Below are 27,776 nucleotides of genomic sequence, written 5' to 3'. Positions count from 1 at the left end.
CAAGAAACAAGCCAATTGTCTTCACAAGGTTCCCATTAGCCCCTTTCTCCAGGATATTGATGTCCCTCTGTATAGCAAACCCACCTTCCAGCATGTGAAGTAATCCCCTCACCTTGACTTTTAGATTTGCTGCAGATATATTACATCCCTTCACCTATATTGCTAAAAAAGCTGGAAGATTGGAGTGTCCCCAGCATCAGTCAGTCCCTGAAGAACGCCAATACTCGCCAACCTCCAGTTAGACTTTGCACTGCTCACCACATCCCAGCAGTCCAGCCCATTTTCAGCCCGCTCTGTTGAGCACTTGTTCAATCCATATCACAGAAGGTTGACTTTAGAGATTCTAGAGGAGTCTTACGAGTCAAAACTAATAAAAAAAAATCAAGACATAAGACATTCCCAGTCTTCCCCATCCCACAGGGTCAGTCATCTCTTTGTAGAAGGCAGGGTCAGTTCATCTCTTTCTTCAGACAACTCAACCTCTCAAGGAAAGTATCTGTTTAACTCATGTCTATAAAAGCACATAAACATCTTGTCATATGATGTCATCAACCATATTTGTGAAAGCATTCCTGCAAGGAAGTAACTGGTTTGTCTTCCTTGCTACATCGGCTTATTGGGTCTGTTCTACAGCCCATAGGCACATCCAGCAAAATCCCTCATCACCTGAAAATCTGGGTCTTTTAAAGAACTTCATTGAAGCTGGAAAAGTAGTTCAAGTCAGCCATTGCAAAGATAATGCTGTAGCCAGATAGAGATGTGGAAATATGAAAAAAAGCTTCCATTTGAGTATTGTCTAAGGCCTATAAACAACTGAATTGCTGAGCTACTTTGTGTTTTGTCTGTCCATTCCTTTTTATTGTTAAGTCTTGCTTTGGATGACTAGAGCTGCCTCTTGTGTATTTTCCAGCCTGTAATGTCTAGAAGGCTGTTTAGATCCTAAATCCCCAAGAGGTTCTGTGGCCTGTTTTTAATGCTCTGATTTATCTGTTAAGTGCTTTAGTAATAGTCTTTCTGATTTTCTTTTAAATGACTGACCGTAACTGAGTTGCGATGGACGTGACAAGGCAAAAAAAAAAAAAAAAAACAACAAGAATCTTAAGTCTAAAGCTAGTTGTCCATCTTAGTGCTTTACCAAAAAAAAAAAAAAAAAAAAAAGAAATTACGGTTTCTGTCAGAGCTGGCAGTAGTTGAACTGGAAAAGTTTCAGGCTCACCACAGACTTGAGTAGTTAAAGAGGAAATCAAAGCATACAAACACTGGCCAGCTAGCTTGGAAGAATATCATACCATTCCACTCACTGGGACATGAGGACATTGCAGGAGAGTTACAAGCATACAGGTCACCAAATGCAAGACAAGAGGAGCAAGTTAAGAAAACTGCAGGGAAAAAAAGCCATTAAGTAGAATAAAAAATCTGAGGAATCATTAGAGCAGGAGAATTTTAAAGAAGTAAAGCAGATGGAGAAGTTGATGATCATTAGGAATGAAAAATTATAGTTTCCTGATTTTCTGCACTGTAACTAGTTTTAAATTCTGCAAAATATAGTCAAATACATTCAAACAATAACATTACAAAATAATGAAAATATAATAATTCATAAATTTTCAGTAAGAAAGTTATGTCCATGGCCTGACTGATTCAGCTCTGTAACTGTGTAAAAAGGGGATTCATTTGCTTCTGAAATCCCTTTGGAGACTCTTAAAGGCAAACATAAAGGCCCTGGTTTAAATTGCTGTTTTTAAAAGAACTAAGTCCATGCATCTTATAAGAAAAACTGTTTAAATCAGTCCATTAAATTGCTTGAGAAATCTGAGATTTAGCGTTGGGCAATTAGTATTTAAATGTGTGGTCTTCTATCATTTTACATTTACAAAGTAATGCATAGAGAAGAGTATGTGTTTGAAGCATGTATGTATCTACTGCTGCCCAGACGCCTTTATTTCCCAGCAAGACTAACAATTTTATTGCAAGATAGAAATGACATTTAGGAGCAACAGCATAGTATGAATTGCTTAGATCCTTGTCTGCATTGGAGTTTCTAACAGTCCTACTGCTACCACAACCAGCAGGACGTTTTGGGACAGAAAGCTTTGTGTGGATGCAGTCATTGGGAAGGGATTCTTTCTAGTGATGCCCAAAAGATGGGCTGGAAATAAATCCCCACAGACCAATATCTCTAGAGCAGGTATTTCTTTATTGCAGCTCTGGTGGTGAGGGGGATATCTCCACCTAACTCACCCACCCTTGTCAATAGCTGTGGTGTATTTATACAGTAAGTATTGCTTAGTATCACTGTGTCACTACAACATCATCACATACACTCCAGAGCTAATTTACATAGCATGAGCACATGGTTATTAGATAGTTCTTTTGCACTGTGCTTGCATTTCCCCAATTTGGGGCTCATTGGGGGTCTTTGATGAAGGCTTCCAAGGTCGTCTTCTGAACTTTTCAACTTTGGAGCATGTGCTGTTATGGTTTTGTTTGGTCTGTCTGGTCTTAACTCGTATAAATTTTTTATTTTGTGGCTAATTGGCTTAACATTTGCTAATTTCTCATTAGTACTATATCATCTATCTCTAAAACCTAGTGAGTTTTTTTCTTTTTTTGAGTCTATTTAGCATTAAGCAATTAGTTAACCATATACTAGCTATTACATTGTATAGAAATTATTTATATCAGGTTATAGATATAGAAGGCTGTGATTCAGGTTGTATTGATACCACTTTACATAGATATATAAAAATCATTATTTAGGTTATATTGATATCTTATAACTCAAGCTATATAAGCACCTTGTAACTTTGACTTAAGTTATATAGGCATCACTATATTATAAGTGGTGAGTTTGTTTCTGCTATGCAGTTATTTCCATTATTTTACCCAGACAATTCAGATCCACTTTCCCACAGACATTTTATAAATGGTCTTTTGGAAATTGGTATGATGGCAATATCAGATAAAGTCTAAATTAAGCCTGGTAGTTTTAGTGCTGCTGAAATGTAACTTTTTTTCTTCCCCCCAGGATGTTTTGAACAGTACAAAAACAATACCTTTTATCCCAAGAATCTGTGTGGTACCTGCTGTATGTTACAGAATTAACTGCAGCCTAATGTTTCCTGTGAGATTTCACCACACTAAAAGGGTCTGTCCCAAAAGCCATTCAGGAAGTAAAAACAATAGCTCTTATCACAGGCAGTGGTCTGCTTTTCAACCGTGTTTTCTGTGGGGGTGATTCAGGAGCTGCTAATGTTGTGAAGACGCATGGCAGATGAAGTGGATTGGTTATAGGAGGACACTTTACTCCCTTTAGCCTTTTTTCAGTCATGGAGATCTGCTGAAATGCTTCGTTCCTGAAACAGAACTTTCAATATGCTCATTATATACATCCGTTCCCTTAAAATCACAATTTTAATTTAAATAGTATTTCATTAAAAACTTTGAAATCTCGATTTTTAAAAGCTTTTGAAGTTGCTCATTACTGAGTTATGTTTTGCAGCACATTCTTTTTGCTAAGTCATCTGCCCCCTATAGAATACTATTTGTTGCTTTAAATACTAAGGCAGTTGTCAAGTCACAGCCCTCTGCAACTTTATAAATTAAAGCAAGTCTCCAAGAATCCTGTCCTCAGAGGTCGTTTTCCAGCCACTGCTGTTCATTAGGAGGGATCTGAGAGTAACACTTTCTTATGCATGGTGATAAAGTGATGTTGGGTTGTTCTGCCACTGCGTCTCTGGGATTAGCTGTGAGCAGATTTCTAAGAAAGTATCTTTTTTATCTGAGATTTTTCTGCCATAGCTCTTCATTTCTACCCCCATCATTACTACTGTTTGACTGAGACCTGGAGTCATCATCTTCTAAATATTGTTGCTGTTTATGAAGTGCTGAAAGAATTGATGACTTGTAGTTACAATGCCATGGCATTTTCTGCTCCATGCAGCTGCAGGACCTCATTTATTTACCTGTGCTGTTTCTGCTGAGTCGCTTTCTTGATATTAATGCCTGTCTTGGTCTGCCCCCAAAGCTGAGCTCTACATAGCCACGCAGCTTTTTGCAAATACCTCTAAAATAAGTTCTGTCTCTGTGAATCATAGGGCTTTAGTTTGAATTTTAGAGGAAAAAAACATTGCAGTTTCCAGTAAGCATCAAGCGCTGAACTGTTTTGGGTCAGGATGGGGAACACAGACATTTCCATCTCAGCAATGGGATGTTTTATCTTGTAATATTAAGAATATAATTTAGAATGCCTTAATACAGTAATTCAGTTGCAAAACTGTGTGGCCAGAGTAATTAATCAAGTAGTTCTTTAGATAAACACTGAAAAGTGCCATTGATGCACTTGATGTTAAATGATTGGTCTTGAAGTGAGCAAGGTGAATGTAGATGATATAACTACACAGCTGTGACCTCTGAATCGCCTGCACTTGACTGTAGGAATTCAGTTTCAGAAAATGCAAATATTTAAAGTACAAAATTAAATCATATTATGGCTTATCAAACCAATGGAGCTGCCTTCTCTCCAAATTCCTTTTGATTAGTAACTAGTGAGACATTACCAAATAAAACACTGGTTTCAAAGATCTTTAAAAGAACAAAATTTAAAGCACTTATTGCCATTTTGCTGAGCACGGCATGAGTAGCAGAATTTAAAAACAGTATCTCATGATGGTATCCTACTCTGAGAAAAATGTATGCAGTCCCATGTGTTGTATAGTATTGCTTGAAGGGTCATACTATTTTCTGCTAAAACTCTTCTGAGAGACTTTTTAGGCTGGCATTACATTTTCAGAGAACTTTTATCACAGCATATCTCTAAAATACTTGGCTACAAAGATAAGTTCAGACAAGTCCTGTTCTTATCACATTGAAAATGTTGTAACCTCAAGTGTGTGTGTGTACCTGTGGCTGGTGTCCAAGCTCAGTTTGAACAAGCTGGAGTACCAGAAACAGTATTTCTGTAATAATGATGCTTGTTGCTTAGACTAATTAGCCTTTATGAGAAATTGCTTGCCACTGCTTCAGAACTATTTTAAATCCTGAATATTTTTAAAGTGAAAACAACTTCCCATGCCCCAAATATTTGTCAGGAAATTATATTCCCTGTCACTGTGGGTTGAAGAGCTTTATTGTAAAATGTGCGAACTTCAAGCAAAAGAACAGTTTCCTGAAAACAAGTCAGGCATATGAGACATGTTTGTTTTTTGTTTTCTTTCTTTTTTTTTTTCTTTTTTTTTCTTTTAAATTTTCTTGTGAACTACTTGTTTTTCCCCTGATCCCTTATAGTTATACTTGAGGGAATTTACATTTTTTGGAAGTAAAAAGTAGACTTCATAGAAGTAGAATGCTAAGAAGTATTACTGGCATATAATTCTATAAATATAGTATGATATTTAACTATAAGTATAGTGTAAGTGTTGTTAGGTTTTCAAAACTTGGTGTTCTAAGCAGAAAAACGTTTGTAGAATTCTGCAAGCTTTTGGTGAATAACTTGTGACTAGTATCCATCTTTCCACCTGCTGCGAGTAGGTATTTTGGGTATTTCTTTTGCTCAGTCAAGCCTGCAAAGGGAGTTTTCTCTGTATTCACGCTACAGAGCATTTTTGTCAAAATTACATTTGATAGAAACTGTAAAAGTATCTTACAAAAACATAAATCTCTTCTCTAACCTGTATTTTGAAGCAAGCAATTGATGTTTCAGGAAAACCATAGTTTTAATACAAAATATTCTTGGCCTGGAGCTATTGAGACCACCTGAGGAAGTCTGGTGGTAGGTGCAGAAAAATGGTGTGGGAGGCAGTGGTGAGCAATCTTTCCATGTTTGTACTGATGTAATGTGCCAAGGGTGTCAGTGGCACTGCAATACTGACAGAATTTTTTTGTTTTGTTTTTAATAGGGCCAACTTCATAAAATCTTGAATATGTATAGCTAGTCAGATCTCATAAGGGCAAATATTATTGTTTAGTCTGAATTGTGATTTATGATTTTATGCAAATTTCCAGTTTGGTAGACCACCTTGGGAGAAAGCAGGAGTTTACTGGATTATTCCAGATGTTGAGGGAACACTTCCCCAAGACTAGCCACCTTCAGAGTAGTAGAGATCTTCTATCATATGACACCATTGCAGCATTCAGCTCTCCCATCTTGCTCACAGATGTAGGGTCTTGTTCAGTCACATTCAATCTGGGTGACACACGCACTAATGGCTCATCACACGCTGTAATTGAGCTGTTTTCTGATCCTTGAATGAAAGGTACTTTATACTTTTCATATCTGAGGGAGGAATCTTGTCTTGACTAAACTGAGTGGCGCAAGTCCCATTAAGAGGAGCCAGGATTTTGTTCCTCATGTCTGCACTCTCATGCTCGTCTGCTGCTGAAATCCACTGGTTAGTCCCACTGAAGGAAAGTCTTTATTTGTCTGCTGTGTCATAAGCATTCTTACTCATAATTAGTTCCATCTGTAAGGGGGAGCCTTTCATGTTAACTGTGTGTTTTGTGAGGAATATTGCTGTTTTGAAAATGAAGAGTCTGGTTAGTATAATGCACAACATTGTGAAGACCACTGTTACCTATGGCTACAAGAAAATTTTAGGCACTTTACCAAAATGTTGATGATGCTCAGTTTGGTAATGTGTTTGAAAAGTTTTTTAATTAGCCACATGGTAGTAATTTGTCTGGATAATATTTTTTTTGCTGTGAATAGTTCTGTGTATTGGGCACATTGCTGATTAAAGGTTAATAACTCAAAGTGAAAGGTTAATAATTCAAAGTACCTTAATCAGTTTAGTATGTTGGAAAACCAGGACTCAGTGTTTTTTGTTCTGGAATCACTATAAAATTTAGCCAAAACATATTGGCAATTGCAAACACAATCATTATTAATTATTCTTTTCTACAAATGTCTGTGATTTCTTTGTGCAAAAAAAAAATCTCAGACCTGCATTAATAAAAAGTAACATTTACAAGCCAGCTATAAATGCTTGAAGAAGGCTCCCAGTTTCACACAAAGCAAATAGTCTTTTGCAACTGCTGGCTCCTTGGCTGTTTAGTCCTATGTATTTGAGCTACAGCTGTGGTAAAGGCTATTTTTTAAGGAAATGTTGGTTTTAGGTGATCCACTTGGTGGTGGATGCCACTTAGTAAGAGGCAGCACTCAGATTCTCAGAGTTCCCAAAAGCCTTTTTCCACTTGATTGTCTGTGGTCTGCATATGGAACAGCATGGACATATGAGTAATTTGTTATGCTGGAAACTTGGAGAGGTGGCTGGCTTACTAGGGAAGAAACCACTACAGATCCTTGATTATCCTTATGGTTTGGTTTAAATTTATATTTTCAAGAATTGGTAATTCTTATATCTGTGAAAAGTGGTTTGTTCAGCATTTTTACAAGTAGTTTAAATCTGCATTCTTTTGTTGGTCAGCCCAGAAGATTATTTCCTTTGCTAAGTTGTTATTAACAAATATAGTGCAAACAAGATATAGAAGTTTTGGTTCCTTCAGTTTTCTTTCTAAAACTGTTCCTTTTTAATATTACATCTAAGTCTGTCTCTTTCTGGTTTTGTTATATAATCTCTTTAAGTACCAAAAAAGTGAAAAACTAAATTATTTGTACGTGTCCAATACTTCATTTTTATAGTGGGATTAAGTTAATTACCACAACAAAACTCGAAAAAAGTCTGCCTCCAAGTTCCAACTTTCAGCTCCTACCCCAAAATAAATCAACAAACCCCCCTGAAGTTGTACTTAAAGATCAGAGTAATAAATGTCTTAGAAACAATACCACATAATACTGTGAATATTTGGAAAATGTCTTCCTCTTTCTGTTCGTGCTTCTTTCTCCACATTTCCCTGCTCTCTTTTTGACAGAGTTTACTTAAGTACCATAGAGAGCTGCTATTACTGCATTTTTTCAGGTAGTGCAATCTTGTAGGACAAGAGCATTGATTAAAGATGTGAAAATTATGCTCGGGGTTTGGAGATTGATAATTTCAGTACTAGACACTGTTGTACAGTGCTTAACTCTCCTAGTGTTTACTATTTTTGTTGCAAAGCTTTTCAAATATGGCTCCCCAAATACAGGGCAAAATACATAGTAAGGAATGTATATGACTTATGCATAAATTATAAGAAGAGAGAAAGAGGTAACATGGTCTATTTTATAGATGCACTATACATGATAAGGGAACAGAAAAATTCTATGTATTCTTTTTACTGTACATTAATGCCAGTTTAGATTCTTAGATCTATTTAGATCTATTACACAGGAGTAAGTTTAGAAGTTTTTTAAACTTAGTAATATTAGAGTTTTTATCAATCATAGGATGAATTGATGCACGTGAAGGTCTACAAAAGGTATTGTTTTCATTCAAGTTTACAGTTGAAGGGAACAAAAAATTTGTGATGAAGTGTTTGTTGGAACTCTTAAGGCAGAATTTGCAAATTTAAGGCAATTTTAACAGTTGTAGTTGGTTTTTCTTGTGTGGATTTTTTTTTCACCCCCCCAAGCTTAAATTTAAGTCCAATAAATTTACTTTCTCCCAAGAGAAGAAAATCTTGATGCATCCATTTGTTACTGATGGCTGACAGAATTCCCTTCTGTGAGTGAAAAAGCCAGTGTTAAAGTAACCTGCTGTTCAAGGGACAGGATTGTTGTAGTAAAATCTCTTATTTACCTGAGAAGTTTGAGAAAATAGCTGGTAATTTTTATTTTCTTGGAGAAAACAAAGGTTAGTATAGTACAAAGGTTAGTACATAATATCACACCTTTTGTGTTTTGGTTCCAAAAGGGCAGATGTTAGTTCTGAAACTGATTTTATGTTTCTTTGACTGATCCACAATGCTTTTTCTCTGTGTAGCTGTGTGGAAAAAGGCTGGTTTAGCTGAATTTATGTTGTGGAGGGAGAGGAGTGTGACAGTGGTATGTCAGGATGGGAACATGCTTAGCAATGACATGTTGGGTTGAATGGAGAGTTGTACTTTAAAAACAAACTAACAAAAAAGAAAAGAAAATAAAAAAAAGGAGGGAGATATGTTACGTGTAAGGGGAGCATGGAGAGAAAGAAGGACCCATGGGCTTTGGGGGAAAACCATTCATGGCAAACTTTAGATGACAGTGACCTAGAAGAAAAATATTTTCATTTGTTAAGTAGGTTATACAGACAAAGTATAAACCAATTATCTGCTTACACTTTCTTGATTTCAGGTGCTACCTTTTACATATGCTTCACATCCTGTGCAATGAAAGGCTTTTGATTTGCAGAATAAAAGTGAGATACAGCTGATGAATTAGTTTTGTTTGGGTGGCAATGAATCACTTATTTGGAACAGGTTGTAAAGATTCAGATTTAGGGATTTTTTTTTTTTCTATTTTTAATAGCCAGTTGGATATTTTACTGGCAACCTTTTTCATATACATTTTTAGTTAATAGAACAGTCTGATTGCTGCTGTTAAGCAGTATGTATATTTCAGTTTTCTGATCTGAGGTGAATGCTAGAATCTGATGTTTTGATCTCACAGACACAACAAATAATATACATATCCAGTCTAGCAGAGCGAATCACAAACTACCTAAATGTTCTCTCCAGAACTTAAGATTCTGTTGATTGAAGGTCTCGAGGATGAGGGGATGTGCAGTGGCAGGACAAATATTCTGGGCAGTGTTCTGCACTTCCTGCAGCCTTGCTTATGCAAGTGAAGCAGAACTAACATGTTTGGGGGGTCTTAGTGAAGAAAAACCTTTGGAGTTTGCAAAGCAGTAATCACCTAGTCATGGAGATGCCAGACATCATAATACAAGACAAGTAGTAAACACGGTCTTGTAGCTGGTGACTTGATCAGAACCCACCCTGTGCTTACTTTGCCTGTCCAGTATTGTTTTGAAAGATCTATGGTATTCGTTCCAACTTTCTGGCACCCAGATGTTTTCTTGTCCTGTCTAATATCTTTATTGATGGTCTGGATGAGGGGATCAAGTGCATCCCCAGTGAGTCTGCAGATGACACCTGAAGTCGGGCTGGGGTGTAAATCTGCAGGAGGGTAGGAAGGGTCTGCAGAGGGAGCTGAACAGGCTGGTTTGATGTCAAGGTCAACCATATGAATTTCAAAAAGGCCAAATGCTGGGTACTGCACTTGGATGGCCACAACGGCTTGCAGTGGTACAGGCTGGGAAAGAGTAGACAGAACACTGTCCTTTGGGAAAGCACCTGGGGATGCTGTTTCATAGTGGCTGAACAAGAGCCAGCAGTGCCCAGGTGGCCAAGAAGGCCAATGACATCCTGGCCTGGATCAGCAATGGTGTGCCCAGCAGGATCAAGAGAGTGATTGTCCCCCTGTATTCAACACTGGTGAGGCCACACCTTGAGTGCTGTGTTCAGGTCTGGGTTCCTCACCACAAGGAAGACACTGAGGGGCTGGAGCAGGTCCAGAGAAGGGGAAGGTTCTGGAGCACAAGTCCAATGAGGAGTGTCAGAGGCTGCTGGTGGTGTTTAACCTGGAGAAGGAGGATCAGGGGTGACCTTATCAACCTCTACAGGTGCCTGAAAGGAGACTGTAGTGAGGTGGGGGTCTCCTGCTGGGCAACCAGTGACAGGGCAAGAGGAAATGGCCTCAAGCTGTGCCAGGGGAGGTTTAAGATGGACATCAGGAAGAACTTTGTCACTGAAAGGGTGGCCAGGCATTGAAACAGGCTGCCCTGGGAAGTGGCAGAGTCACCACTCTTGGAAGTGTTCAAGAAATGGATATGGCATGTGTAGCACAGTGATTTATTTGATGCGGTGGTGATTGCCCAAATGTTGGAGTTGATGATCTTGGAGGTCTCTTCCAGCACTAAAGACTGTATGATTTTATGAACCTGTGGCCTTTGTATTGTGAAAATGGACAGAATTTATGGTCTTCTAGTAAGCATGAACAATATAAATATTTATAATGGGTTTTTTGGGGTCTGTGAGGTTTTTAGGGCTTAGGTTTAAATGCTTTAACCTATAAAAAGCTAGAGCAATGTCAGCTCTAAAAAGGGAAGAGGGGGAAAAAAAGCACAACAGGCTTACAATGAGAGGTAGTTTTTGTTTTGTTTTGTTTCGGTCTTTCCAGCCTTGTACTCTGAATAAGTCTGCCTTTAGTATATCGTCAGGTAAATTAAAAGCAATTGCATTACTCCTTCATTTTCTTGTAGGAGTTTTCATTAGTTCCCCAGTCTTTTGTGCCAGGCTCTCTTTGTAGTTGGTGATTCTGTCTTCATTATGTTATTTGTTCTATTTATACAAGCCAAAGGAAAGTTAAAAAAACTAATTGAAATGTCTTTTCAAATATACACACTTTTAAAAATCTATTTTCAGCCGTTCAGGACTTCTTTCCTTGTTCAGGTTCAGGATCTTGTTCAGGATTTTTTATGTAATAGAGGAATCGGAAACTTGGAGATTGATCTTTAGTAATGAACAGTTATTAACCCTATTATACCTTTCTCAAAATATTTAATTCCCCACTCTTGGGTTTTGTATGTGGTTCCCACTGATTGTTTTTCACACTTCCATATAGATGTGAAAGATACTTTAAGAAGTTAGAAAAGCAAAACATTTTTCAAACTATTCCATTGATTTTAAAACCGAATACTACTGTTTTCTGGTCATAGATATAAAAACTCATTTTTCCAGATGTACTTAATAAATATAGCTGTGCATAGAAGGCCTTTCCTGGCTAGAAACTGAGTATTTTCATTTTCTGAACAGGTGTCTCAATGCATGTACCTACTGTAAAACTAAGCATGCCAGAGGAGATCTAGCAAGTTATCCTATTGAAGAACTGGTGGAGAGAGCCAAGCAGTCTTTTCAAGGTAAGGAGTTTTATCCCTACAATAAAAGGCAGCCAGTGAAGCATATCCTTCTTATCCAGGGCTTACCTTCACATGTAATGACTGGTGTACAATACGACTCTGTTATGATTATTGGTCATAGCTGTGTCTTGTGGTGCCTTTGTGCTAGAAAGCAATGCTTTTGTTATGGTGTACACCACTATTTGCAAAATGCAGTCTTTTAAGGAGTATTTTATTTTGGTTTTGTATTGTTCAGTTGAAGTTCTGTGCGTGGATATTTTGGATGTGATGTGGAAACGGTAAAATGTGGTCATTTTTCTTTATCTCTAATTTCTCAAAGAGGGTGATGGAAACTTTTTTCATACAGCTATAAAAATTTAATGAGCCTCCAAAGGAGTCTTAAATCCTATTTAGGGATACATTGCTTTTGCTGGTAATTCATTTAGTGGAGACATTCTGGAGTGTTTCTGAGACTCATACAAAGCTTATCAGCTTTTAAGTTCAGTAGGATATTTGCAATGTCACATGGCTTCAATCAAATACTAAGTTTTTCCTGCAGTACGCTATCTGGGGCCAGTATCTGCTTAAAGCTCTTGTAATTTTGTAGTTATGATAGCTTTATTGTATCTTAGTATTTGTTCTTTATATCTAAATTTTACCTGTGTTTCAAAAACACAGATTTCCAAATTATGCCAGTATTCATTGGGAAGGCACAGATGGTGTTTGTTCTGTTTGTGAAGGATTAAAATGTACATTAAAAATACTCAGGTAATTCTGCTGTAGCAGCTCCTTCCATCTTTGTATGAAATACTTTGAATCAAAAGCAATAAACGCAACATTTCATGTCATGTGGATGCACAGACAGTACATCCCTTGGGCTTCACTTATGGCTCTGAGAGTTGCAAATGTTCTAGAAAGAAGTCTCCAGTGATTAAAAGTGCTTTTGAATCTATCCTTATTTAGGGATCCGTAATGAACCTTATTTAGGCCAGTGATAAACTTTTGTCTATTCCTATCAGTAGTATACAAGGAAGACCTTTTTACCTAATCAAAGCCCATGTTCACAAATTCTAAGTTCTACATTATGCACACAGAAAGTTCTTCCTTAAGGTTGCACAGGCCCTTTTCTTTCACTTTTGTTAAAAGCCAAGCACCTCTCTTTTCTTCTGTTAGGGTCATCTGTGATTGCCACTAATTTTTTCCTATTGCTTAGATTTGTAGAATTAATGCTCTTGTTGCTGTGAACTGGATTGTCTGACAGGAATCCTGTTGTGTCAGATTTCTTGTTTTAGTAGGATAAGTTTCTAAAACCTGTGTACATATTATGAAATAATCAGTCACTGAAATAGAGGATGCATAAATACACTTGTTATTTTGGTGGGGAAGCAGCTCAGGAAACATTTTTCTGAAAGCTTGGAGTTTTCAGTAATATAAGACAGATGATTTTGAAACTGGCAAGTAGTTACTGAGCAGGAGAGAAGCTGCCATTTATAAGTAGCATAAGAAGTGTAACTCAGCACAATGCAGCTGTTCTAAAGAAACTTTGGACTATTCTTCAAGGAAGTATGACAAAGATGGGATGGGTAATAAGTCCAGGATTATGACCTTGTTTAAGTTAACTATCTAAATTTTGTTTAGATTTATAGTATGTGTGAAAAGGAAAAAAAAAACCTGTTATAATTGTACTTATATACCATAAATTCCACATTTTATTAGCATGAAGATGTATTTAGTTGGCATAACAAGAAAGAAAACTCGAGTTTTGTTTGTCTTTGCAGACAATGAATGTGAAATTTTGCAAAGTATTTTGAACTTAAGTACTGTACATTTGGATTGTAAAATCAGTAATTCAATTCACGTGTTGTACTGTGGCCTTTATTATAAATATTGACTCTTTCCAAATAATTTGATTTCTAATGGAAAATGTTGCCCTTAAGCTATTGTTTTGAAATGTCTTGAAGAAATGCTATGACGTTTCTCACAGCAGGCATCTCCAGGGAGTTCTATTCTTGTATGGCCTTACACTGCTACCTCTGTTAGAGGCCATAAGGAAAGAAGTAAGTATTTATTCAGTTGTAAAATGGCTTTGCCTCCAGCTTTCACATACTTAGAAATGGATGAAATAATCAGATCCTTAGTTTGCAGTGCAAAAGTGGAGAATTTATTACTGCCTGCTTGCTGCAGCTGTGGGCTGCAGAATCCTCATCAATCCAGTGAAAGACTTTAGCAATTTAAAGTCATTATTCAATTTCTTGCTGAGTTACTGGGCCACAATCTCTCCAACAATCACTTCTGTTTTCACAAAAGACGTATTGCTGAAGTTCTAGTTAAAAACAGAGGTACAGATGTGCCATGAAAAGCTTTTCCAGTTCGAAAACTGGTTAAAAAGAGATGGCTGAAATCACCATGATTGAACAAATACTAGCCTGTTTCTTGTACTTTTCTAACCTCTGAAATAAACTGTTTTCTTTTTGTATATTATTTTATTATCTTGAATTCAATGTAATGTGCACAAAACCTGTTGTAGATTTCTAGTTCATGCTGCATACTTTCATAATGCCTTGGACTAAGTGTTAAGGTGTACTGAAATTGAGGGGGTTTTGCATACTTTTGCATGGTTTATGTTTCCTCTCTGACCTCCATAATAGTTTTGAAGTTACAAGTCACATGAACTTGAATATTTCACAAAATTTCATTAACAAAATAATGTATCTCAAGTTGAAAGTGATTTGTTGAGTTTTTAAATTTTGTAACTTTAATATTTTTTCTATGAACTTCAATTGTTAGTAAGTAGTTGTTTATTTTATTTCATGGGCAGCCATGTCAAATCAGAATATATAGCAGACTTCTGTAAGAAAGCTAGAAAAAGTATTGTGAAATACAGTAAAGTGGTCTTTGAGTAGAGAACAAATGTCTACTGTAAGGTTGTTTATGCAGAGCTTTTCTACAGCAGATTGTACAGTGCTTTCTTTGTGTCATCAATTTATTAGTAAGTTTTTTTCAAAATGTGCTGTGTCATGTTCAGTGCAGAATTTTAGGGGCTTACATTTACCGTTATGAGAGGGCTCTTTCTTTCCTGTGCAAAGCAACTTTATGTATAACAACGTGGTTTTGCTTCGTATATAAAGTGGAAGGCTGGGGGAGCTGCCATTGGTGAACAGTGTTCCAAGGAGACACAAAAGTTAAACAAGCCTCAGCTTTGAATGTTGTGTGGAGTGGTGTCCTGGGATGGCTTTGGCTAAATTGCAGGACTTGAAATTGATTTTTTTTCCTCTAAAGTGGGACCTTCATTATTATAGAAACCCTACATATTGTGAGAGGCTTTCTAGGCAAAGACAATACTTTATATTGTAGTTTGCTGAATGAGCCAAAGAAATTTTGGCTCATTCAGCAAACTAAGTTAAAAATATAAATATTTTTAATGGAATTAGCTGTTATTTCATTCTAGTTTAGAATGAAAATCTTCTCTATGTACCACTGTAAAACTATGCTTCTTAAGCATTGCATATCTGTTGCAGATGGCAGGGAGTATAGTGTTGTTAAAATATACACTGTATGATTAACTACTACATTAGTTTACTTTATGGTAGTAGTCAGGGTGCTCAGATCAAAGTCAATCTTGTCAAGAAACACTGTTCCTCAACTGTGTGGAATGATTGCTTCTGAATGGATAATTGTAGTGGCAAAATATCACTTATTTTTATTCCATTATTAGCATGGTGGTTGACTGGCATGCATGGTGTTGAGTTCTGAATAGTATTTCTGTTAGGATATCTTGGACAACGTGTAACATTACAAAGAAGGGGAGTACCAAAACTAAGATTCTGAGTCTTAAGTTTCATTAGCTGTCTTTAGCAATTATCCCTAATCTCGTAGACTTTGGAGTGTTGAGAGTTTAAAGGAGATTAGTGTTAAATATTTTTCCCTCTACAAGTTTGCCATAAACAGGTGTTTATGGATGATGATGAGGATTGATTTTATATCATGTGATTGGCTTCCAGAGCTTTTCAGGTGACTGTGAATTTTGCTGAGGATCTTAGCTTTTAGCAGTTCTGATGAGGTACTGTCAAGACATCCTGCTTTATTTCTAGTACCTGCTTTGCCTCTGTGCAACTATCAGTACATTCTCTACATCGCTTCAGGGCAGCTGACAGTCATGAAATGGCAAATATGAAGGATTGGCAATGTTTTAATTTTCCATTGATTAGCAGAAGCAGAACCAAGCGGGAATGCTTGGGCCCTGCTCTGGGTAGTGGGTTTGGTCTCTGAACATGCTGACAGAGAGTGGGTGCCCAGTTATCCAGGTGGAACCTGGGCTGTGCACTCAGGGTCCTTCCAGACTTGGAACTAATGCTGTAGAGAGAGCCCTTGGATCAGATCTGTAGATCTGACCTAGAGTGAAAGAGGAAGGAGGAATATGGTGACTGTTAATCTATGACAAATCTTTTCTGTCAGACTTTTTACTGACTTCTAGGGAATGTAGAACTTTATTCTTTATTGTTCCTGAAGTATAATTTGAGATTGCGTTCCAGGGAGCTTGGGCTGCTGTATTTGAGATAAAAAACCTCTCTCTGTTTTGCTGTGCTTTTTGGATATGGCTATAGAGCTAGGCTTTTTTTCATTGTTCTTAGGTTTATTAAGCTTTTTTCTCTATCATTTTTTGTGTCTTGTGAATGTTTCAAGTTTTTTTCCTGCTGACTTTGCTAATGCACAGAATACTTAGGCCAAGATAAATATTTTTGTACCAGCCTGTCATTTCATAGTTATATGGGATAATACAATGAATTAGTTTTCATTGTACACGTTTTGGTTTTGCTTTTTAAGTTATAATTCATCAGTAGTAAGTAGAAGCATTGTCTCCAAGTATGTGAGGACTACTGTCAGATATATAAACACATATAACCAATGTCATACAGCAAAGAGATATTTGAAGGGATAAAAATGTCTTTTCAGTAGTAAATTGCAATATTGGAGATATTTTCAGGCTTCTTTTGAGTGAGCAAACTAGTTTAGTGAACTTTCTTCTTATTACACTTTTTTATACAGTCAAGTTGACCACTATGTTACTGTTATTTCTGTTGTCTTCTGCATGTCCTGTTGCATAAAAGATTCTTTTGCATTATTTTAAATTTTACTTCAGAAATGTGATGGAAATTACATTAAATTATTGGTGTCTAGGTTTTTTTCTCATTGCTCTCTCCAGCTTTTTGAGAGGGAAAGGGGAAGAGAGAGCAGTGCTGATTGATCCCTTTTTTATGGCATCCAATGTCAGGACACATGGGAATGGCTCAAAGCTGCATCCCTCAGGGGAGGTTTGGACTTCACATGAGGAAATATTTCTTTACTGAGGGGGCACTCAAACCCTGGAACCAGATTCCTATAGTGCTGGTCAATGCCCCAAGCAGGTTAGTGTTGAAGCATTTAGACAACAGCCTTACTAACGTGCTTTGAATAAATTCCTCCATTCATTTTATTATGCCAATTAAATAGCGTGAAAACATATCTGTGTGGGTTTTATGCTAATCCTTTATTTTATTAAAAATTGCTGCATTTAAATATATAATTTTTCTCTGCATGTTTTTCCTTAGTTTTGCATGTTTTTATTTGGCCTTTTGCAGTTAGCATTGAAATCTCCTTCTGAGATGGCCAGATGTGAGCTGACTTTGAGCCAAAAGCCATGTAGCCACTCCTGTGCATTTACAGTGTGTTGTGTGTGCAGTCAGTCCACTGCTGTCAGAATGCTTCAAACCTATTGCACAGGCTGGGTGATAGACTCATGCAGAATAAATTCGGTGTTTTCAAGATCTGTTGCCAAAGGCTGATCACTCTGCAGTGCACTTGCAGTATGCTTGATGTTGTCATCAAAATATTAAACATACTGATCATCTCTGTGCCCTCTGGCCACAAAGGATTCTGGGATTCACAACATGCCACTGTTTTTCACAGAAACACTAAGAATCAGCAGAAGGCTCAGATTTAGTTTAATATGTTGCTAATATTTTCATTAAGGGTGTAGAACATGGCATCTTCCAATTTTATAGTTGCCAGGAACTTTCAGTAATATAATCTTGCTTCCATTTCCTTATAACTCTGTCAAACTTTAATTGATACTTCTAGTTAAGATCATCAAATTATTTGCAAGAATTACATTTGGGAAAACATGTTATTTCTGACAGGTTTAGAAACTAGAAAAACTTACTAAAAAGTTAGGAGGCCTTCATGCCTTAGTGTGGCAGATCAGATACTTTGCCCCAGGTCATGTTGGGTTTTTTTTGTGTGGGTTGTTTTCTTTTTTGTTTTGTTTTGTTTTGTTTTGTTTTGTTTTGTTTTTTGTGGGGTTTTTTGTGTTTTTTGGGTTTTTTTTGTTGTTTCTTGGTTTTTGTTTTTGTTTGTTTGTTTGTTTTGTTTGTTTGTTTTTTGTTTTGTTTCTTGGGGTTTTTTTTATTAAGTTTTTTTCTTGGTTCAGATGGGTTTTGTGAAGACTAACTTGATTTTGCGTGTTAGATAGGCATGCTCCGTACCTCAGTTTGGTTTCATGCATTATATTTATTTCCCTTGCTGCCAAGTCTACTCTGATACTAGCCATCAGAAATGAGGAAGGGAAACCTATTTCTATTTTGCTCCTTGTGTCAATGCCTTCTTCCACTGTTCATATAGAATTTGGTCTGTCAAAAAGCCTTGTAAAGCAGTCATGCTGTAATAATTAATTTGCCAAGAAATCATGCCCATGCCTCAATTAAGACACAAATGAATCACAATAGCTTTTGCAAGTATGCAGCATAACATGCAGAGCTGTAATTAGGCCCTTTACTTTAAAGTAAAAACCACTGTCACTCATTGCCATTTGTATAATTGGAATTTTATTGTGTAAATATTGTGTACCTGTTAAAAAAACCGTGGCCCTAAAGAGCTTGTAATGTGGCAGTGTAAACAACTGAAGTAGAGTAACACATGACTGCATTCAGGATGATAAGTGGCTGGTCATTGTATTTACTGCCATGGTGTTGTGTTTGTGTCAGGTCTTGTATGGGATGACAGAGGAAAGTTTGTTGTTTAGGAAGACTGGAAGGAAGATAATGTGGTAACAAGGAGTGGTCATTCATTTAATGAGGAGCTGTCATTCCAGAATTTGCAAAAAAATCATGCTTCCATGAAGGTTTTCATCAGGAGTCAAAGTCTCCATGTGCTGCCTTGTGTTTCTGAAAGTAATATTTTCTCCTCTATGAGGATTATTGTAAGCTTGAGTAGCTTTAAATAGATTCCTTGGATGCCTTGAAATGTTGTTCGTATCATGGTTGTCTGTTCCAAAACATAAAGCATATTAATGCTGTAATATGAAATTTTTATTTTAAGGCATATTTTTTGAAAATCTGGAAGATTTCTGCTTTAGGATGCTGTTTTCTTTCTTAAGTGTTGCCAGACCTACACAGGTATTGTCCAGAAGATAACTTGCCCGATAAGTTAAAATTATTGCCAAAATGTCTGATAGCATGACTTGATAACCTTTTTGTCTCTATCAAACCTATTATAGAAATGCTTCTTTTTTATAAAGTCTTTTTGACTGTGCATGGGTTGTAGCTTACAGTGCTGGAAATAAGGATTATAAATTGAATACATGAATGCTTACTTTGCATGCCTCACTAAGAATCCTACAGACAATAAGACTCCACTAATCTCTTAGTTTTGGCAGTTTCAAGAACCAGAAGAATCTGTCTAGCAAAGGTTGTATTTTTTTCCTTCAGCAGAAAGAAAACCCCAATTTTTGGTCACATTTGCTCTATGTAATTCGGTCTTGTCATTCCTTTTTATTTTCCTACTCAAATATTTGCATTTGGGCTGTTAAAGTCCCTGAATGACAGCCAGCCTGTTTAATTTTGTATTCTTATGAAAAAACGTGCATTTTATTTTTGTTCAAAATACAAGTTAAGTAGAAAAGAGCCAAAGCAGAGATATATATACAATTCAAATTACTACTTGATCTTCAGCCTTAGGCTATAGTTTCAGCTGTACTTTCAGCAACCACTGCAAGTAGAAAGATCATTTCTTGGCCATTTCTTCCCCCCTTTCCTTATCCATCCATTCTCCCTGTTGCCCTCTTTTTTTTTCATCTTTTCCTCGGGCCATCTGCTTTTTGGCTGGGAGAGTTTTCCTTGTGTGAATCAGGCTGGGGGAGTGATCTGGGGTAAAACTGGAAGTGTTTGTAGAAACCTCTGAGGGTGACATTAGTAACTGATACAAGTTGAATCTTTCCAGATGCTGACATTATAGAAGTACCACAATTCTGCAGTGTCCTGATGGAACTTGCCTTTGGAGGAAAGGACTGGAGGGATGTCTGGGAAACGAATGTAGTAATCTGCCCAAGCTTCTTTCTCTCATCACATAGCTGCTCTTTCCTTAGGCCAGTTTAGCTGACTTTTGGGGCGAGAAATGGTCCTACAAAGCTTCAAGTAATACTGGACACACTGGGGTGTCTTCTCTCATCTTCCAAGGACAGGAGATACCTTTTCCAGTTTAACTGGAGAAGGGGAAAAGACTGGATTAAAACATGCTCTAGTATTCATGTTTTTTAACAGAATGTTTGGCTCATTTGTGGCTCCAGAAGAGCTCATCAATCTGATGTTTGCTTGAAATGATTTTTTTTTTCTTTTTTTGGAAAATTTGTTTATATTATACAAGAGTAGTGTATGTTGTATTCTTTCAATGCTTATTTAGTGGAACTGCAGCAGAAAATAGCTGGGTAGCATTTATTGCTTACTAATTTTATTTATAAATTTATTTTTGCTAAGTTTGCATTATTTGAAATGGAGTGTAAACCACAAGGTTCAGTAATGCCAAAGCCAGTGGTTAACTCTTTACCAGGCAGATTAGGTTGGTTTTGTGTGTATTTAGTCTTGAATTTAAAAAGAGTTGGAATTAAAGCATAATGTGTCTTTTAAATAAATCTGATTTTCAGAGGGAAAAGGTTTTTATCTTTAATTTTGTTTGAAAGTGGAAGTTTGGTTTTATGTGGCTTCTTAACCACAGAAGTATTGGAATTTTTGCACTCCTTGTAAATATTTATTCAGCTATAGGAACTTGTATTTCTTTGATAATACATATTTCACTCATATATTTACTGCTGGTTTTGTAAAACCTGGATCAGAAATACTTCCAAAACATTATAGGAGTATTCTCCGGGTCAGCTTTGCATGTTATGCTGCAATCAGATGCCTGAAGCTTTCTATAGCTCTTGTGAAAATGTCATGAGCAAATTATGCTGTCAAATAGATTTGGCCACCAGAATCCAAATCATTGACTCAACAAATACCATGCACTGTGTTGCACCATGCACCTACCAAGTTGAGGTCATCTTTAATGTGTCCAAAGGTAATTTATCAGAATGCAGCAAGGATTCCTTTTATCATCTGGTAAGTAGTCTTCTGCTGGATAGCTTGGCCTCATGTAGGAACAACCCTTAGCTCGTCTGTGCTCCTGAAACCTCCTACTCACAAGATTAGTCAAGATGGCATCTTCTGCTAACTTTTTTCTTTGCAGTGGGGATGTGAAGGAGAGATTTTTTAGAGAATAGGAATTGTGACAGAAGTAGGATCTCTCAGCATAAAATTTGCCCACCTCGTTTCTGTGTTTTTGTTTATGGGTTAAACGAGTCATGAATGCCCCACTACCCCTTCTAATGCAAGGTGACCGATGTGCCAACTGCTTCTTAAAATGAACAGCAGTGCTGGATATCTCAACCCATACCACCTTCCAAGGCATTAGGTGAAGCTAGTAAAGGCCAGGTTCAGAACAAATTGCAATGGGATTTTTAATCTCATAGTGTGGTTAAAGCTGAGAAACTCCCTAGCATGGGACATAGTGGGAGTTTGAGCATTTGGAAGAAATAGGACAGAGGCATGGAAGAAGAATCAATTTTCTTTAAATAATAACAAATCTTATGTTGAGTGTTGCAGTTTTCTGAGTATTCAGCAAATCATTTATGCTGCCTGCATTTATACTTTTCACTAAGCATCCTGTGGGAGAAAACTCTAGGTTAAGCTGACTAATGGTATTACTTGTGGCTATTCTTAAGCTGTATTTCAGCAAGCCACTAATTTTCCCCAGTGTACTTTATATAAACTGCCTCATGCTTTTAGTATTGCTCTCAATCACCTTTTGTAATGAGGGCTCACCTTCCATGTGGAGGTTGGGTTTTGTGGTGATCCTCTTGACATGTTGTGCAATACCACTGTGACTCAAGGCCATGCCATCTCCATATCTAATGCTAATGTTAGATTGCACTTTTGAGATTAATTTAATAGGAAACTAAGAGCTGTTTTGATCTGAGATAACTTTCTTTCAAAGACCTTTAAAAGTGTTATGCGATTAAATGATAAAGGTGCAGTTTACAGAAGCAAGAGACTTCTACATCAAGCAACTCAACTCACAGCATAGCTCAAGTGTAAAGTGTAAGTTATAAAAAGAAATTGTCTAATCTTTCATGCTGTAGTCAGTGAAGTCATAGTGAGAGTAAAATTCTGAGAGGTGATGAGCCCAGATGTGACAGGGAGAGAATGTTGAGAGAATACTAAATGTATCTTATAAAAAATAAATTTGCAGCCTTGGTCCCAGAGATTAGATGGATCTCTCTCATGATTAACTATGGTCCCTCATTTTTTTAACCTTCCCTCAAGTACCTCCTACTATGTTAAGACAAAAGTCAGAATATGTTAAAATATTTTGATGCCAGCTTTAGACATAATGCTACAGTGATTGTGATTGTTCAGGAGCAGAACAGGACTAGGTAGAAGAAAAGACTACTTGCACGCTGCCCTGTCACTGTTCACACCATGTAATACAAAGGCTAGTTGAGCAACACTTCTTTTAAACAAAATATATTCAGCAGCCTTCTGAAGAGAGTGATATTGTATTGGATGCATTAGGGGCTTGTTTCATTAGGCAAGACATGGCTGCACTTTTTCTTGTCTTAAAACCCTCTGATATGTGCAAGTGTCTGCGTTCAAAAATTTTATGTTCTTGCTCCATGCTGTGGAAGTGACAATTGAGGTGCATTTTGCACTGGTAGATTTTAGAGAGCTCTGTGGCCTCTCTAGTCTAGATCCAAAGAAAATAGACCTTAAAATGTGCTTAAGAGTTTTGCACAATTTTGTAAGCTCAAATATTAGGGAGATAGCTTTTATGCACAGTTTGGTTGTATGTGGAAATAGATTAGGAGCAATCATGATGAATGACACAATTTTTTTTCCTGCTATATTGCACCATGAAAATAAAAGCTATGATTTGTACAGATATGTGGGACTCCTGATGTGCACGCCAGGGTGTCTTGATAGCTTTAATACATGCCTTTTTAATGCTGTGTACATTGTGCAAAAGTACTGAAATCTGAAATTCAAATATTGCACGTAAGCTAGGTGTAAGAGCTGTCAGTGAGAATACTTGAGAACCTCTAGGAAGGCACCTGTGAGAACAAGGTTTTTCTGGACAAGTTGCTTCTGTTTTAATTTAGGGTAACTGTATTTGTGACCTGTTCGTGGTTTGTTTTCATATATGGGCCCCATGCCCTAAAGGAAAAAAAAAAAAAGGAAAAAATAAGGCTCTTGTTTCTAGTTTATTTGTAAACCAGGTCAGATACCCTTGATTAGGTCTCAGCTGGAGCATAATTTAAATCCTGACAGACTGAACCTAAACAGCAGGCTTTTTTCAGATAAGCCAAAAGATAGGGGGAGAAAAATAAAAGCTATTTTCAGTTCACAAGCAGTACAACAGTGCCGAATAAATCTGCAACTGTTAATGAATAGCTATTTCAAATATTTACAGGAGGCAACAGAAAAGAAGATTGGCATCCAAGGCAGCTGTGCCCAGGGAGAGCTATTAAAAATAAACGTGATAAATGATGTTCAAGTGCTCATAGAGCTGTCAAATATCAGAGGTACTCAAAGTGGAAAGTGTTTATACTCTATTGCCATGCTGCTAGGCATTCTGGACAGAGATATTTTTCGACAAATTTTTGCAAAATTGACTTAGCTGACCAAAAGGGGAGGATCTAATGCAAAACATTCCAGAACCTTTAACTTTTCACTATATTAAAATACACAAGTGCTTGTTTGCTTTGTAGGTGAGAAATGAAATTCTTTTATACATTTAATTATTTCCACACAGAACCCATTCCTTTAGTCTTGATATATAATAAAAAACTGTTATGAGAATTTATGCTTGTAACAAAATCCATTATTTTTATGACTCTTTCAGTCTCCTGTATTAGTGAGTGATAATGATGAAGCTCCATGAGTGTTGCACTGACTTTGAACACAACTTGAAAAATTGTATATTCACAGTAAGCTATGTACTTCATGTACTTTTGTACACAGAGACTTCTCAGGTAGTCTAGAAGGTATTTTTATATCAAATTTTAGTTCTGAGTTTAATGTATGTGAGTTGACTGGAAACTTTTTAGCAGAGACATTTTATTTTTTTACTTTACTCTGAAAGTAGTTTATCAGAAGCTGTCAGGCTGGTGACAAAAGCTTGATGCTGTATATGCTGGAGATATACCAAGTGCAAAGGATGTGAAAAGCATGTCATTACTTACAGGATGCTTTAGTACAAATCACATTTTTTCGTGTATGGATATTGCCTTCTTTCCTCTTGTAATTGATTTGTCCCTTTTCAAAAATGAATTATAAAAGGTGATGGTAAAATACTAATTGAGCTTGTCTTAGATATAAGTTCCAGTCCTGTGTTTGAGGGGTAATCAGATTTGGAGCACATGAAACTAATGTATTTGTACTGGAACACTGCAGCAGGCCCATGTGTTACAGTGACACGGATTGCTGACTTGCATGTACATAAACTCCTGTCCTTTAGCACTGAAATTCACTGTGGAATGAGTACTGGCTCACCTGTCTCAACCCATTGTGGAGAACAGGCTAAATGATGTCAGTTTTATATTTGGTGTCTTGAGCTTTGGAAGTGTTTCTTAGATTATGCTGTTGGCACAATGAAGAGGAAGAAGAAATTTTAAAGTATCTCATTCCTTAACCTGAAGACATCTTCATTGTTATGAAAATGGCTTCACAGTTTCCTCAGGAAGTAAGTTTTAGCAAAATCTGCCAGATCTACTTCTCAAATTGTAGTAAGCAATGCAGTGATGGTGAAAAAAACATGGTACCTACCTAAGCCTGAAAGTTTTCCTCTTTTTTCAGGTATTATCTTTCCATGCAATAGCAGATGCAATATAACACTTTAACATACCACTGCAAAAAAGCAGAGTTTCCTAAAATGATCAAAGGAGACAACAAACTCTGGATCAGTTTCCTTCATATTGAGGTGTTGTAGGTCAGTGGACTTTGACTGGAAAGTTAACATGGTGTTAGATATTGAAATGATTGTAGCTGCCATGTCCCAGCTTCCTTTCAGTCACCTATTGTTAAGCATGCCTGTTGCCTGTGTCCTAAATGGATCTCCTGCTAGTTAAAATACTTTTATTGTTTCAGGACTATAATGCTGCGGTGCATGGGGTGCAACCCCTGAGTCACTTTAGGACACTAATGTGTAAATATCTCAAGTGAAATTTTGTGGTTGTACCATGCAAACCGGACCTCAGAAATCTTTGAGACATTTTTGTAAGTTTTAAAGGAGAAATCTCAGTTATCTCTGTCACCTTTGAAAAGTCGGTGTGGTTTGAGTAAGCAGTTCTCATCTACTTAAATAATACTTCCCTGCTAGGAGCAAGAAGTGGCCTTTGGTTTGGATTTTTCTCGTCTGGCAGTAGAAAAAGCTGTTCTCCCTTAACTAGATTTTTTGAAGGTTTGCTTTGTAGTTAGCTCATCAGAATCTAGACTTTTTAACCTTCTGTATGTGGTAAAACCTCAAAAATTTCTGAATTACTTATGGAAAGGAATAGGTAATGGTTAAGGAAATGAAGCTGTTTGAAGTTTGATAGACATGTATATCAAAATAAAATTTGTTGTATATAGATAAAACATGTATGATTTTTAATCTGCGTGAATACTCTGCATGGCAGGAAAATCCAGTTTATCCAGCTGCCTTTTTTTCCCCCCCAAATCCTTTTTGGCTGCACTCTAGGAATTCTACTCACTACAGAGTAGGCTTTTTCATTGCCTTTGGATAAACAGTAAGCTGACGTACTTTTCGAACAGGAATTGAACATTAGTTGTATCGCTTAAAAAAAAAAAGTAACTTTTAGCCCACAGATGCTTACTGAAAGAAAGTGAAAAATACTCACAGCAGTCATGTAACAGAGGTCTATCTAATGCTAGAATGTCATACTCTTCAAATAGCAAAGCTTACCTTTATGTATTTAAACTAAAATTTGTGTGGGCTGCATTATTGATACAAGCTAATGTTATATTAGTATGTGATTCTCCTTCAGCCATGCTCAGTATTGTTATTTAAACACAGATGACGTGAACAGAATTTTGTTAGAACACAGTTTATCATAGCAAAGCTTAATAAATAGAGCTTCTAGTTGGGGAATGTCAAAGAGGAAGGGTTAATGAAGCCATCAGGGAAGTTCAGTTTCATTACTGGTAACATTTTTGCAGAAAGACATTTTTGCTAAGAAACTCTGGGGTTTTTAAAGGCCTCGTGGTTAATCCATGAAGGTATATTTCATAGATTTCACTGGAAATACATGTACTTGCAGACTGCTTCAGTAATTCCTGACAGTAAATGTAGATGTAAATATCGAGTGCATTCAAACACTGGAAGGCTATAGAAGACTTACCTTTTATCTTTTATCCTTTAGTACTTTCCAGTTTCTGCAAATTGAGTAGATTATTCTATCTTCCATATAAGAAGATTTTTATCATTCTTGGATGTAGAAAGGAGAGAGATTCAAATGGCATGACTGGACAAAATTTACAACTTTATGGGAGTGATTTCTTTGGGCATGTCTGTTGCAGTTCCCCCCACCCTCCCCCCTAGTGAAAACAAAAAACATTATCTAGGATAGTGTGTCACATCTGCCACAGGCAGATCCAGCTAAACTGACTTCAGTAAAACTACCCAGTGCACTTGTGTGTAAAAGTAATTCTTGTTGCCCTGCACCAGATTTTCTGCTGTGAAGAATACCCTGTATTATTTTTACCATTCTGCTTCATTTTCCCTTCTTTGTGAATATGCTTGTAGCTGCATGTGCCTGTATTTTTCCAGGCTGCAACAATAAGACAGAATAATAATAATGTTGTATAAAACCCGTAGCAGAGGCGGAGAAGGAAATAAAACCAGCATTAATTTCTCTGTTGCTGTCCTTTCCAAAATCTGAGCAGTGGTAGCTGGATTGCCTTGAAGATGCAGGGAGATTCAGCTACTCAGCTTCCACTGTTGGGTGGAAAGTTTTTTGCAAACACAGGGATAGAAATCTTCTCAGAGGTTTAATCAACCAGATACCATGAGAGTTTGAAAAAGGAAGTGTAAGCAAGTGGATTTTTTAAAATGCTTTGTTAGAGCACAATATGAAGTTCTTTTCTGAAGAAGGAGAAATAAAACATAATATATTTAAGTATGTTTGGTCCTTAAAGTATTCCAAGCAGTAAAGGTGTCATTAAACGAATAGCATTTTTAAATTTCTAATCCACTGTGGCAAAATACCTCTTCACAGCAAATAATAAAATGAAACTTCTCCAAGGATATTAAAGTTCCTTTTCATGCTTGGTTATTATAAACTTCAATATGTTTCATTGTAACTTAATTTTTAAAGTACCTAAGTTGGTATGACAATGTTAAGACGTGGATCATTTTAAAGGTTACGGGAATTTTATTTAGATGTAACTAACTTAGAACTGTGAAGATTTTACTTTTTTCCCAGCCTCGTCCCCACTGCAAATCTTGCTTTATAAAGCTTTATGCTCCATTCTTACACGTATATTAATGCATTTAAAAAAATATTTAATTATTTTAATTTCCATATTGGGCTTGCATAGTCTCCTTAAGTTAATTGTTTCATTT

The 27,776-nt window shown here is 36.7% G+C and overlaps 1 protein-coding gene across 4 annotated transcripts in view; it reads left to right on the top strand.

Moving 5' to 3' along the window:
* CDKAL1 (CDKAL1 threonylcarbamoyladenosine tRNA methylthiotransferase) overlaps positions 1-27,776 on the top strand; it is a 375,055-nt gene that overhangs the window by 156,790 nt on the left and 190,489 nt on the right. For all 4 annotated transcript variants that reach the window (XM_014877962.2, XM_088168720.1, XM_088168732.1 and 1 more), the window contains one exon: positions 11,728-11,831. In XM_014877962.2, coding sequence (XP_014733448.1) covers positions 11,728-11,831 — 104 coding nt within the window. The remainder of the gene's footprint in view (positions 1-11,727; positions 11,832-27,776) is intronic.

The sequence above is a fragment of the Sturnus vulgaris genome, chromosome 1 (assembly GCF_052056855.1).
Source record: "Sturnus vulgaris isolate bStuVul1 chromosome 1, bStuVul1.hap1, whole genome shotgun sequence".
NCBI classification, from domain to species: domain Eukaryota; kingdom Metazoa; phylum Chordata; class Aves; order Passeriformes; family Sturnidae; genus Sturnus; species Sturnus vulgaris.
This window is presented reverse-complemented; position numbering and strand designations above follow the sequence as displayed.